The following is a 14,892-nucleotide window of genomic DNA, read 5'->3' on the forward strand; positions in this document are numbered from 1 at the left end:
GAGGGAAATGGAGGCTGGAATGAAGGTCTATCATCAGCCCATTGATAGTCGAAGATTGGTCTGCAGACCACATAAGCAATGTCATAAAGAGGCCTTCAAAAGAGAATGTCGCACAGTCCCAATCCTAGAATTATAGGGTGAGGTGGAATAATGTAGGGTAGATGGATACCTCTAGTCTTCATTACAGGTGAACAAAGTAAAACAAAGCAAAACAAAACACAGATTAAAACAATGTAACAAACAAAAACAAAGCCATAAACCAATGTATGGTCAAAGGATGTAACCTGTTTAACCTATCCATAAATTACAGGATGAGACCCTCATAGATAAAGTATCTATGAAAATGAGCAAATGAAAGTCAGACATTGCTTTTCAACCATGCTTCCACTGAATTTTAAAAAAATAAAACTCATGAAATAGGCCAGGACAGAAATGATGGTACCCTTAGCTTAATATTTTGTTGCACAACCTTTTGAGGCAATCACTGCAATCAAACGATTCCTGTAACTGTCAATGAGACTTCTGCACCTCTCGACAGGTATTTTGGCCACTCCTCAAGAGCAAACTGCTCCAGTTGTCTCATGTTTGAAGGTTGCCTTTTCCAGATGGCATGTTTCAGCTCTTTCCAAAAATGTGCAATAGAATTTAGGTCAGAGCTCATAGAAGGCCACTTCAGAGTAGTCCAATGTTTTCCTCTTAGCCATTCTTGGATCTGTGTGTTTTGGGTCATTATCCTGTAACCTGAGACCAAGTTTTCTGACACTGGGGAGCACATTTCTCTCTAGAATCCCTTGATAGTCTGGATATTTAATTGTACCTGCACAGATTCTAGACACTCTGTGCCAGATGCAGCAAAGCAGCCCCAGAACATGACAGAGCCTCCTCCATGTTTCACAGTAGGGACAGTGTTCTTTTCTTGATATGCTTCATTTTTCCATCTGTGAACATGGAGCTGATGTGTCTTGCCAAAAAGTTCTATTTCTGTCTCATCTGTCCATAGGACATTCTCCCAGAAGCTTTGTAGCTTGTCAACATGTCGTTTGGCAAATTCCAGTCTGGCTTTTTTTTTTTCAAAAATGGTGTCCTCCTTGGTAGTCTCCCATGAAGTCCACTACGGCTCATACAACGACGGATGTTGTGATCTGACATTGATGTTCCTTGAGCTTGAGATTCACCTTTAATCTGTTTAGAAGTTTTTCTGGGCTCTTTTGTTACCATTCGTATTATCCGTCTCTTTGATTTGTCATCAATTTTCCTCTTGTGGCCACGTCCAGGGAGGTTGGCTACAGTCCCATGGATTTTAAATTTCTGAATAATATGGGGAACAGTAGTCACAGGAACATCAAGCTGCTTGGAGATGGTCTTATAACTTTTACCTTTAACATGTTTGTCAATAATTTTATTTCTAATCTCCTGACACAACTCTTTCCTTCGCTTCCTCTCGTTCATGTTGAGTGTGATACACACTATGTCAGCAAACAGAACAGCGAGTATCTGTAGCCCTATATACAGGCCACTCACTGATTCCAAGATTGTAGACACCTGTGATGCTAGTTAGTGGACACACCACGATTTAACATGTCCCTTTTGTCACATTATTTTCAGGGGTACCATTATTTCTGTCCAGGCCTATTTCATGAGTTTTATTTTTTTTTATTCTGTGGAAGTATGGTTGAAAAGCAACGTCTGACTTTCATTTGTTCATTTTCATAGATATTTTATTTATTATTACTTTTGTCAGATTCAAGTTATTTCTGTGACCATTGTGGTTTTTTTCTATCATTGACTGAGGGGTACCAACTAGGGTTGAGCGACTTTTGTTTTTATAGGATCGGGTCAGATTTCACGAAACCCGACTTTTTCAAAAGTCGGGTCGAGTGAAATCGGCCGATCCTATAGAAAAGTCGGGGTCGGCCGAAACACGAAACCCAATGCAGTGCATTGGGTTTCTAATGGTTCCCAGGGTCTGAAGGAGAGGAAACTCTCCTTCAGGCCCTGCGATCCATATTAATGTGGAAAATAAAGAATAACAAATATTGCTATAGTCACCCTCGGACGCGCCCTGGTTGTAACCGGGAGCCTTCCTTCCTAAGAATCAGCGCTTGTAGGACCTTTCGATGACGTCACGGCTTCTGATTGGTCGCGTGAGCGGTCACATGGGCGTCACGCGACCAATCAGAAGCCGTGACGTCATCGAAAGGTCCTTCAAGCGCTGATTCTTAGGAAGGAAGTCTGCGGGTTACAACCAGGGCGCGTCCGAGGGTGAGTATAGCAATATTTTTTATTTTTATTCTTTATTTTACACTTAAATCTGAATTCCGATACCAATTCCCAATATCTTAAACATATCGGGAATCGGTATCGGAATTCCGATTCCAGATTCAGAAGATCGCCGACTTCATGGCCGACCCCACACAGGGTCGGGTCGGGTTTCATGAAACCCGACTTTGCCAAAAGTCGGCGACTTCTGAAAATGGCCGACCCGTTTCGCTCAACCCTAGTACCAACCATTTTAACCACATGTATATATACAAAATATAGTTCATTAATAAGAAAATTAACCTATACTTAAGATAGGGTTGGGAAATGCCAGGAGATAAAAAATCCCATCTAATGCTGCTTCCTCGTGCCACTTAGTCAGCGTTGAGGACCTCCAGGCATTACCCATCCTTTGTCACTCTCTTAAATATTGCCTCATTTTCTTATTTTTTTTTTTTTGTATTTTGGATATATGTATTATTGATTGTTGATTTTGAATTCATTCTCCTGCATTTATTATTTATGCTTTGGTGTATTATTTTTATTGATGCCATTGCTTCATTACTCTACTGTTTTGTATTCCATCACTTTGGTACTAGAGGTGTTGTAGTTGAGGCTCTCATCCCGTATTTCACAGGTAGGTTATACTTCTTGTATATCTCTATTTAACACATGGGATATCTTTATTATACTGTATGTTTGGGTGTGTGCAGGTTGTTGTATGTAAATCTTTCTGTGTTCAGCAATGGACTAAATAACAGGACATCACTATATACCATGACAGGTGTCTCCAGCACAGTTCCACTGCTGTTTCAGTAAAGACTCCTTTCCTCTAGGTGCAGTACCTGCGCACCTTGTTATAGTCATAGTCCTAGGCACAAGTATGACTAGATCAGGAGAGAAATCTCTGTAATAAACTTTGATATAAAAGTTCATTACAAGCAACTCCAGGTTATAATGCTATTATAGGATTTACCCCTCGGTGCAAAGCGGACTGACTCCTACTATTAAAATGGCAGATGGAGGAGAAATTTAATTACCCCATTAGGCATCATCAGCAGAGGAGAGGAGCCTCATTATCTTCTGACACTTCGTCTGATTGTTATTACTCCTAATTACGGCTGACGCTCAGTCATCTCCTAATATGAGGCTGATTTCATCCACTGTCCAGACTGTTTGGCCATAACTTTATGTATTGTTGTCAAAACATTCACAATATTACAAGTAAAAAGTGAACTTAGAGACCCTCGACAAGTCTCTGACATGTGCGTCGTCGCTCTATGTGACAGGTTAAGAAGATGGTCACTAGACGGTTAGTGTATGTGGGAGCTGGAAGTCTCATTGATCTGTGAGGTTGACAATGCATAAAGATGATTGAACCTTCTTGTTGGTTTAACTAAGTTTTTCATGTCGAGCTGGACGCATGTAACGGTGACTGCAGAGTGGAATAAAACATTTTGTTTTCCCCAATTTCGCCTCTCCGATGAGAAGATATTGGAAATCCCGGGGAGTGTTATCATATAGTAACTCATACAGGGAGAAGTACACGCCCCACTAACATCTGTCTGGTAACGCCCACTTGGACTTAGCCAAAGTTAACTCATTAGATGCCAATAATAATAATAATTGCATTTATACAGCTCCAACTTATTCTGCACCACTTTACAATTGCACTTTGGTTGCTAACACCTCTGTATTGGAAGGGCAAAAAAATTTTAAAATTGTTACATCGTGTGTCCAGTTTAACATGAAAAATTTGATGAAAGCCCTCTTTAATGTGATATAATATAATGCAGAGAGATGGGAGTCTCCCGATATATCCACAAAGGTATCAACCACTGAGGGCTCTCAATTCTAAATATTTTTCTATCTACTGGCTAACACGGTACCAAGATATATTTCTTTCTTGATATATCCACACACACTCTAGATTTACCCTTTACACTTGCCTTACTAGTTGGACATACAGGTGTCGGCTTTTGTTACAGCCTATTGCTAAAATGAAACTGTCGGGCACACATAATAAGGGATCATAGAGTCAAGTGTACACCATGCATATGGCATATACAGATCTACGCCCATATTATCAGTGTCCTCCTGCGGTGTACCCCACAAATATACATCCACTGTCGGGCTGGGAAGCCAAGGGCCCACCAGTAACAAACTCCAGGTCCCCACGTTCCATTAAGGCATTTTTGAAAAAAATCTCACAACTGGGGTGCCAAGCACCTACCAGTAACCATCTCCAGCTTCATACAAATGTGACATTATCCTTAACAACAAATGTATATAACAATGGACTGTGCAGATTGTTAGATGAATAAGATGTCGCCTTTGTCTGTACATAGTGATTCAAGTAGATAGTGCCACGTACTGCTCATAAAATATGGAGGTATCTCACACTTGCACAGGGGCCCACCGGAGCATTCCCCGGTTCTCCTATGTGCCAGTCCGAGCCTGCCTGTAGCTACACCCCTGCTGTCCTCATCCGTTCCAGTCTTCACTAATATTTATGTGAAAGTTTCCATTTTGGTAAATGTTTTGTCTAGAGCAGAGCAGAACTATAAAACATCAATCAGCTCAGCCTAATATCTTCATGTACAATGACACAGATAGTTTTCGTGAAGCCCCTTGTTTTCTTGTATATCTCTGATCTGCAGACGCCTTTGTTCTAGCTTTCTCTATCAAGCACAACAGCGAGACATGATTGTCTGCGGCGGCCTCTGCAGACTCATACATGAGCAGACATTTTAATAAGAGTCGCATTATTTACAGTCATTGTTGTACTTTGGCGATGACTGAAGGCAATAATGCTTACTAAAAAAGTCTATGGAGAGAAGAGCGGGGACAATGGCTGGCAGCAATCGCGACGATCATTCCGTGCTGCCTCCGCTTTATTAAATTGTAGGAGATAAAGTCAATTAATAATGTAGGATTAACCGAAGATTAGCTCGGATATCATGGATATGCAAAATCGACTCCGTGCAGTTATCTGACATCCGAGGCTCAAAAATGGAAAAATACTATTGATGAGCGAGTGTGCTCGTTACTCAAGCTTTCCGAGCATGCTCAGGTGTTCGAGTATTTTGGGTGTGCTCGTAGATTATGTTTGTGTCCCCGCAGCTGCAGGATTTGCAGCTGTTAGACAGCCTGATTATATGTGGGAATTCCCTAACAAACAGGCAATCTCTGTATGTATTCAGGCTGTCTAGCAGCCACAAATCATGCAGCTGCGGTGACTCAAACATAATCTCTGAGCACACCCAAAATACTCAGAGATCACCTGAACATTCTCGGAAATCTCGAGTAACGAGCACATTCCTCATCACTAAATAATACTTGATGTTAACTGTATCCCATAGTGTAATGTAAAGTTCACATATAGTAGCCAGCAGAAATGGCCACGGCACGAGAATAAGGAGTAAGAGCCATGCTTACGTTCGCCACGTGTACGAGTGAGCAGGGGGATTGGCATCCGCTCGGCACGTCAGCTTTACCTCCGGACGCTTCACGTACCAATTGCCATCAAAGCCTTCAATGGAGACTTGGGGCTCATCTGGAAGAAAAGGAACATTGTACAACCTCTCATCATTTGCTGGGGACAGTTGTGATATTCACCGATACGGCTCATTCACACATCCGATTTTTCCTCAAACAACCAAAACGGATCCTTTATTCTGATTAGACTTTGATCAGTGTGGTCCGAATGTCATCCGTTTTTCTCATACATGGAGAATTAAAAAAAAAAATGTCTCCATCTTTTCGTTTTTGACATTCCATTTTTTTCACGGACCTATAGACTCGCATTAATGATTTTTATCTGACCCTCAAATTAAAATTGGACGCACCTCTGATATTTTCTGCAGGCCACACAAAAACCAGACATGTGCACAGCCCCATATATCATAGGTGGAGTGTCCCAAGTAAAAACCACGGCTAGAACTCGTACGTGAAAATCGGGCATGTGAACAGGTTCATATGGAGACTGCACATAAAGGGTATGTGTCCTAACCTAACACACAGAACACTGACGGTGCACAAAGTATAAACCACAACTGACTTATGTCAGCTTTTGCTGTGTTAATCAGCCACGTATAATTTTCGGCATCACGATCCCTTTCTAACATGTTAAAAGGGGACCTGTCATGTCGGACAACGTTATTTACTGCATAGAGTTGATCTGCCGGTATACAGAATTAGAACGCTGCTTGTCTGCATAACTAAAAGTGCGGCTACTGGGACAAGGTGAACTTATTACTTCCTGGGTGCTGCCGGCTTTCAGTCATGGTGTACACAGGCCCACTACTGTCACCCCTCACTGTACAGTGAGCATGTGCAAGCACTTTGAATGATAGCCAACTCTGTAGTCCATATGTCCAAAGTGAGCTGTCAATCAAAGTGTCTTGTCGTGTTGTAAGTCGGCGTATAGTAAGCGGTGCTGTAAGCAGTGACTATACCAGCTCCATGCACCACCCCATGACTGAAAGCTGGCAGTTCCCAGGAGGAAATATGTTATTTTTCTTCCAGTAGCCACAATCTCAGTAAGGCAGAAGAGAATAAATTCTAAGTCTGACATCAAGTCTGACATCAAGCAGTTTTGATGCAATTTGGACACAATGTTTGAGCCAAAGGCCACTGTGCTCTGGGGAATGGAGTGGGATAAAGACCTATACTGCTGTGTTTGGCTCAGAGAGCTACATGAAAAACTGTAATGAAAAGTCCGTGTATGATTTTGGTTCACAGAACCACAGAACGTGGCTCATCTCATACAGGATCCAACATCAGAGACTTCCCGCCAATTTTACGACCCCTTGGTTCCCAGGTACTTACATTGTACGCTCAGAGTGGTGTTCCTCGTGACTCGCTCCGTTTGGTAATTTATGACACAGGTAAGGGACTGCCGGTGGGCCTCTCGACTTGGCAGGAGTTTGTAGCGACTGATCACGGTCACGGTGCCATTATCGTTCTTAATTTCTTGATACTCTGCCTCCCCTTTTAGCTTGGTCTCCCACGTTATGGTGCTTGGAGGCTTTCCATTGGCTGACATGCATGTGGCGACTACAACCTTCTCTTTTGACTTTGGATTGGCAATCAGCTGTTTTGTAGTTTCTTCCATGTTGTTGGTAGGTTTGGCTGTAAAGCAAGCAATTATATTTATAGTCAGTAAATTATGTACAAACCAAACACGGAGCAAAACATGAAATATGCTGCAAAAAGACAAAAAACCTAGAACAATGAAAATATAAAACCATGTGATCTGAAGTGAAAAGTTCTTGGAGCTCAACAACTATGAAACATTCATATTTTTTATAAATAATTTAATCATAAATCCTGTGTTTTCCACCTTTGAGGAACATTTCCGGGAACAAAGAGTATCCCATACTGTTAATAATTCAGAAGAAAATCAATGATGTTGCCTCTGACAACCGGCTGCTCTTCCGCCATCATTTTGTAAGCACAGATTGAAATTAAAAGACAATTATCAAATTGGTTAATATGACGAGAAAGATAATTCTAGTCACATAGTTACATAAATTAAAATAAAAAGACCTAGGTCCATCAAGTTCCAGCTTTCTCCACCAGTTGTACATTCTCTATTGCTAGATTATTTATAACCCGCAATGACATTTGTTGTGAGAGAAGCATCCAGCTCTTTATAAAAGCTGTTATAGTGCCGGCCATTACTACCTCTTGTGATCGGGTATTACACAGTCTGACTGCTCTAACTGTAAGGAACCCTTTCCTATTTAGCTGATGGGATCACCTTTCCTCCATATGTAATGAATGTTCCTTGTCCTTTGGAAGGAATAAGTCATAGGCCTAGTCATTGGCATTAACCACACATGTATTTATACATAGAAATGAGATCTCCTCTGAGACGTCTTTTTTCTAACCTAGTTTCCAACATTATACGCTCTTCGCAGCAAAGGAAAATTCACCAATAATGAAATATGTATTGTATTAACAGGCAGATAGACCTAGTTGTACTGTCAACTTGAATTTCCAAAATGTAATATTAGTGCTATCTGAGTTAATAAATATCATCTCCTGACTAAATAGTTAGGGCACATTCATATGTGCTGCAGAAATGTCTGCTCCTGAAAAATCAGTTCCATTCACTTAAAGTGGGTACGAAAGTATTCAGACCCCTTTAAATTTTTCACTCTTTGTTTCATTGCAGCCTCAGGCACTGAACCGCACTATAACTCACCTAGTAGAGTTAGCGGTACAATCGGCACCGCATCCAGCGGATTACCTGGTCACCTTCATCGCAGGAATCCTTCCTAGCAGGATATGGTGAGTGCCCGTTTATGGTCATTAACACCACTGGAACTATCGCAGCACTGAATGATTCAGAGTGCCGCTTGCAGCATAGCTCTACCTTTTTTCATTTGTTTATCAGTATCCGTTTGCCACACAGTGGAAAGAAAGTAAAGGAAAAAAGAAATCCCACATAGGAACACTTCAGGTGCAACCTATACATTTTTATAAAAAGAGTAAGCGGATCCAATTAATACCCTTGGTAATACCCTTGATTATTCATTTGGACGTTCCAAATAACATATTGTTTTTTCTGTACAATTTACCTTTCAGTATTAACTTACCACATTGTGAAAAGAGAAACATTCAAACCCATATAGGAACACCTCAGGTGTAGACTGTACAGCCTCTCAAAAGGAGTAAGTGCATTCTATCTACACCCCTGATCAATAAATTTGCATGGTCCAAATGAAATAAAATAATATATCGTTCTCTTGTATATTTACCTTTCAGTAAACTACTATAACTGGGTGCACCCTTCTATGCATAAGGATCCCCACACTACACAGAAACAGCTATATTATAAGTATAGCGATATTCTAGCCTTTTTTAGCGCGGTGGTTAATAGTATTATTATTTAGAGAAAAAAATAAACTTTTTTGAATTTACCAAATGGCTGCAATGAAACAAAGAGTGAAAAATGTAAAGGGGTCTGAATACTTTCCGTACCCACTGTAAATGCTAGCAATCATAGTTGGAAAGATGTCTGCTACAAATCTGCCGCACGTAAATGTAACCTAATACGCGTGACCTAGACTGAGTTATATGCACTAATCCGATCTGTAAATCAGACACTGGTCCGTGTGGAAAATCGGCCATGCGCACTGGTACAATGGTATAATGGTGCATGTGCACGTGGGACACATGGACAGCACACGTCTGTATTACATCCTCGTCTAAATCAGCCCTTAGACAAAGGTGAATCTTATAATAATCTTATAATCAGCCATTATCAAACGTCTCAATTCTGAGGTAAATCTGTATTCAGTGACGACACTTTCCCGTCACTGGGAGAGGAGATGGCGGTTGGTGCTGATACAAGTCTATGTAGAAGGGAGGGACCAGACAGAGCTCCTCCTCCTCCTCCTCCTCCTCACATTTACATAGAGTCTTATCAGCAGCTGCCTCCATCTCCTCTCTCAGTGACAGGGAAAGTGTCCTCACTGAACACAGATTTTACCTCAGAATTGAGAAGTTTGATAATGGCTGATCAATTCTGACAGAGAAAGAAACAAAATTTATCTGAGAACATATATTACACAGTTTATTTTCATGTGTACTGCTGATTTATGAAATAAAAATTAAAATGACGGTTACTCTTTAGCCCTTTCACGACCTTAGATGTATACAGAAATCTAGGTAGGGATGAGAAGGACTTCCAAACTTCGGAGGTATGGATACATCCTGATGATTTTGCTTGCACAGGAGCTGTGCACGCTCATTCGCCGCCAGGTGTTCAGTGAACATGATAATTGACAGCCGCCTCTCACTGCCAGAAGCGGTGCTCACACCGCTCACATCGGTTCCTTCCCCTAAACGCTGCAATAGATATCTATCGCAGCATTTATAAGGCAGAGAGAAGGAGAGGTCTTCCTCTCCCCTCCAAATAGCCCTGCCCTGCGCCGTTATCACATAGGGCCGATTACTGCCATGGTGACCCAACATCGACCGACATCCAGGTCACCAGGACTAGCAAGAAAATCAGACTTGTGTCAGCGGAGCACTGACAGTTTAGAAAGCAATGCAATGCTTTAAACCAGCGATCAGAGGTGTGAAAATGAAAAAGTCCCATAGTGGGACCAAGTAAAAAGAAAAAAAAGTAAAGTAAAAATCTAAACATATTTTTTTTAAAAAATCATAAAATAACATAAAAAATATTTAAAAAAATGCTTTTTTATCATACCACATAAACATGATCAAAAAGACAAATGTAAATAAAATTGGTAAAAATGGAGCGAATTCTGCACTCCCAAATCCAAACTAAACCACATTTAGCGTCCAAATGTTTGGCAGTAGTATAACAATGAGAGCCTGCCTAATTTACGGGTGGATGTCTCCAGAAGCAGGAACTGAGCATAATATACTTGGCACTACAGCATAGTGGTCACTACAGTGTACTGGTCACTAAAATAGCAGATTTACAATTTTCACTCAGCAACATCCACTGCTGCTTGTTTCTGGAAAACACTCGGGAGTCAAATTGTCACTATACCTGTAGATAAATTCCCAAAGGGGTATAATTTAAAAAAAATGTGGTCACTTGAGGGGGAATAGCACTTAGGAACTCATTATATATGGCGTCTGCAAACTAATCTAGGAGAACCTACGCTTCAGGAGGCAGATAGCGCTTCATCACTCCCGAGTCTCAGTCTTTCTAAGCTGTACTGTACAGCCACATGTGGGGTATTTCCATGAGGCACATGTGGTGTCAACATGCTCATTGCATCCCTAGATGAATTCATTGAGAGGTGCAGTTTACAAAATGACGTTAATTATGAGGGGGTTCTCCTGTACTGGCACCTCAGGGGCTCTACCAATGTGAATGGCACCCTCAAAACCATTCCAGCAAAATCTGAGTGCCAATACAACGCTTCTTCCCGTCTTGAGTTTTGCACTGTGCCTCAAAAGTAGTTTTCAAACACAAATTGGGTATCGGTGTACTCAAGACAAACTGCACAACAAATTGGATGGTCCATTTTGCTCCTATTACCCTTGTGAAAATGAAAAATGTGGGGCAAAAGCAACATTTTTTGAAGGAAAAATGTATTTTTTTATTTTCACTTCAACGTTATAAACTTCTGTGAAGCACCTGGGGGTTCAAAGTGCTCACCACATGTCTAGATAAATTCCTTGACGTGTCTAATTTTCAAAATGGCATCATTTGTTGGAGTTTCCACTGTTTAGGTACATAAGGGGCTCTCCAAACCTGGCACGGTATCTGCTAACAATTCCAGTTAGTTTTGCGCTGAAAAAGTCAAAATGGAGCACCAACCCTTCCGAACTATGCCGTGCATCCAAACAGTAGTTTTCCCCCACAAATGGGGTATCAGTGTACTCATGAGACATTGCACAACAAATTGTATTGTGCAATTGCTCCTTGCTTACCCCTTGTGAAAATAAAAAAAAATGGGGCTACAAAACATTTTTGTGGGAAAAATTAAGAAATTTTCTTTTTACAACTCAACGTTATAAACTTCTATAAAGTACCTGGGGGCTCAAGGTGCTCACCATACATCTAGAAATATTGCTTGAGGGGTCTAGTTTACAAAATGGGGTCACTTGTGGGGGGTTTCTACTGTTTAGGCATATCAAGGGCTCTGTAAATGCAACAATGCAACATGGCGTTCGCTAATGATTCCAGCAAGTTTGGGGTTCAAAATGTCAATTGGCGCTTCTTTCCTTCCAAGCCCTGCCATGCGCCCAAACAGTAGTTTTCCGCCACATATTGGGCATCAACGTATTCAGGAGAATTTGCACAACAAATTGCAGTGTATTTTCTCCTGCTACCCTTGTGAAAATGCAAAATTTTGGGCTCAAATTCAAATTTACAGTACAGACCAAAAGGTTGGACACACCTTCTCAATTAAAGATTTTTCTGTATTTTCATGACTATGAAAATTGTACATTCACACTGAAGGCATCAAAACTATGAATTAACACATGTGGAATTATATACTTAACAAAAAAGTGTGAAACAACTGAAATTATGTCTTATATTCTAGGTTCTTCAAAGTAGCCACCTTTTGCTTTGATGACTGCTTTGCACACTCTTGGCATTCTCTTGATGAGCTTCATGAGGTAGTCACTGGGAATGGTCTTCCAACAATCTTGAAGGAGTTCCCAGAGATGCTTAGCACTTGTTGGCCCTTTTGCCTTCACTCTGCGGTCCAGCTCACCCCAAACCATCTCGATTGGGTTCAGGTCTGGTGACTGTGGAGGCCATGTCATCTGGCAAAGCACCCCATCACTCTCCTTCTTGGTCAAATAGCCCTTACACAGCCTGGAGGTGTGTTTGGAGTCATTGTCCTGTTGAAAAATAAATAATGGTCCAACTAAACACAAACCGGATGGAATAGCATGCCGCTGCAAGATGCTGTGGTAGCCATGCTGGTTCAGTATGCCTTCAATTTTGAATAAATTCCCAACAGTGTCACCAGCAAAGCACCATCACACCTCCTCCTCCATGCTTCACGGTGGGAACCAGGCATGTAGAGTCCATCCGTTCACCTTTTCTGCGTTGCACAAAGACACGGTGGTTGGAACCAAAGATCTCAATTTTGGACTCATCAGACCAAAGCACAGATTTCCACTGGTCTAATGTCCATTCCTTGTGTTCTTTAGCCCAAACAAGTCTCTTCTGCTTGTTGCCAGTCCATAGCAGTGGTTTCCTAGCAGCTATTTTACCATGAAGGCCTGCTGCACAAAGTCTCCTCTTAACAGTTGTTGTAGAGATGTGTCTGCTGCTAGAACTCTGTGTGACATTGACCTGGTCTCTAATCTGAGCTGCTGATAACCTGCGCTTTCTGAGGCTGGTGACTCGGATAAACTTATCCAAAGAAGCTGAGGTGATTCTTGGTCTTCTTTTCCTGGGGCGATCCTCATGTGACCCAGTTTCTTTGTAGCGCTTGATGGTTTTTGCCACTGTACTTGAGGACACTTTCAAAGTTTTCCCAATTTTTCGGACTGACTGACCTTCATTTCTTAAAGTAATGATGGCCACTCGTTCTTCTTTACTTAGCTGCTTTTTCTTGTCATAATACAAAATCTAACAGTCTATTCAGTAGGACTATCAGCTGTGTATCCACCAGACTTCTGCACAACACAACTGATGGTCCCAACCCCATTTATAAGGCAAGAAATCCCACTTATTAAACCTGACAGGGCACACCTGTGAAGTGAAAACCATACTTGGTGACTACCTCTTGAAGCTCATCAAGAGAATGCCAAGAGTGTGCAAAGCAGTCATCAAAGCAAAAGGTGGCTCGTTTGAAGAACCTAGAATATAAGACATAATTTCAGCTATTTCACACTTTTTTGTTACGTACCGTATATAATTCCACATGTGTTAATTCATAGTTTTGATGCCTTCAGTGTGAATGTACAATTTTCATAATCATGAAAATACAGAAAAATCTTTAAATGAGAAGGTGTGTCCAAACTTTAGGTCTGTAGTGTATATATACACAGTTGTGCTCAAACGTTTACATACCCCGGCAGAATTTTTGCTTTCTTCCCCTTTTTTATAGAGAATATGAATGATAACACCAAAACTTTTTCTCCGCTCATGGTTAGTGGTTGGGTGAAGCCATTTATTGTCAAACTACAGGGCGGCACGGTGGCGCAGTGGTTAGCACTGCAGCCTTGCAGCGCTGGAGTCCTGGGTTCAAACCCCACCAAGGACAACATCTGCAAAGAGTTTGTATGTTCTCTCCGTGTTTGCATGGGTTTCCTCCGGTTTCCTCTTACATTCCAAATACATACTGATAGGGAATTTAGATTGTGAGCCCCATCGGAGACAGTGATGATAATGTGTGTGCAAAATGTAAAGCGCTGCGGAATAGGTTAGCGCTATATAAAAAAAAAATAAAGAAAGAAGATACTACTGTGTTTTCTCTTTTTAAATCATGACGACAACCCAAAACATCCTATTAACCCTGATCAACTTTCATTTACCCCATTTCTTAATACCATGTGTTGTCCCCTCTAACATGAATGACAGCTTGTAGTCTTTTGTGGTAGTTGTGGGTGAGATTCTTTATTTTCTCAGAAGGTGTGTTCAAAATTTTTGGTCTGTACTGTATGTGGGAAAAAATAGATTTTTTTTTAATTTTCACAGCTCTTTGTTATAAAATTCTGTGAAGCACCTGGGGGTTCAAGGTGCACACATCTAGATACATTCCTTTATGGATCTAGTTTCCAAATTGGGGGTCACTTGTGGGGATTTTCTACTGTTTAAGCACATTAGGGGCTCTCCAGATGCGATATGACGTCTGCTTTTGATTCCAGGCAATTTTGGCTCAAAATGTCAAAGGGTGCTCCTTCCCTTCCTAGCCCTGCCATGCATTCAAACAGTAGTTTTCTCCTACATATGGGGTATTGGCTTTCTCAGGATAAATTTCCCAACAAATTTTAGGGTCCATTTCTCCTGTTATCTTTGTCAAAATTAAAAATATGGGGTTAAATTAAAATTTTTGTGAAAAAAAGTAAAATGTAAATTTTTTTCCCTTCCACGTTGGATTAAATCCTGTGAAGCACCCACCCGAAGAGTTAATAAACTTTTTGAATGTGGCTTTGAGAACTTTGAGGGGTGTA

The 14,892-nt window shown here is 41.0% G+C and overlaps 1 protein-coding gene across 1 annotated transcript in view; it reads right to left on the minus strand.

The window, feature by feature from the left end:
* Nucleotides 1-14,892, minus strand: part of NECTIN1 (nectin cell adhesion molecule 1) — a 160,947-nt gene that overhangs the window by 22,930 nt on the left and 123,125 nt on the right. Inside the window, exons 3-4 of the mRNA XM_069741744.1 lie at nt 7,090-7,392; nt 5,698-5,815 (exon numbers count right to left, since the gene is read on the minus strand). Coding sequence (XP_069597845.1) covers nt 5,698-5,815; nt 7,090-7,392 — 421 coding nt within the window. The remainder of the gene's footprint in view (nt 1-5,697; nt 5,816-7,089; nt 7,393-14,892) is intronic.

Source organism: Ranitomeya imitator, chromosome 10, assembly GCF_032444005.1.
Source record: "Ranitomeya imitator isolate aRanImi1 chromosome 10, aRanImi1.pri, whole genome shotgun sequence".
Taxonomy (NCBI): domain Eukaryota; kingdom Metazoa; phylum Chordata; class Amphibia; order Anura; family Dendrobatidae; genus Ranitomeya; species Ranitomeya imitator.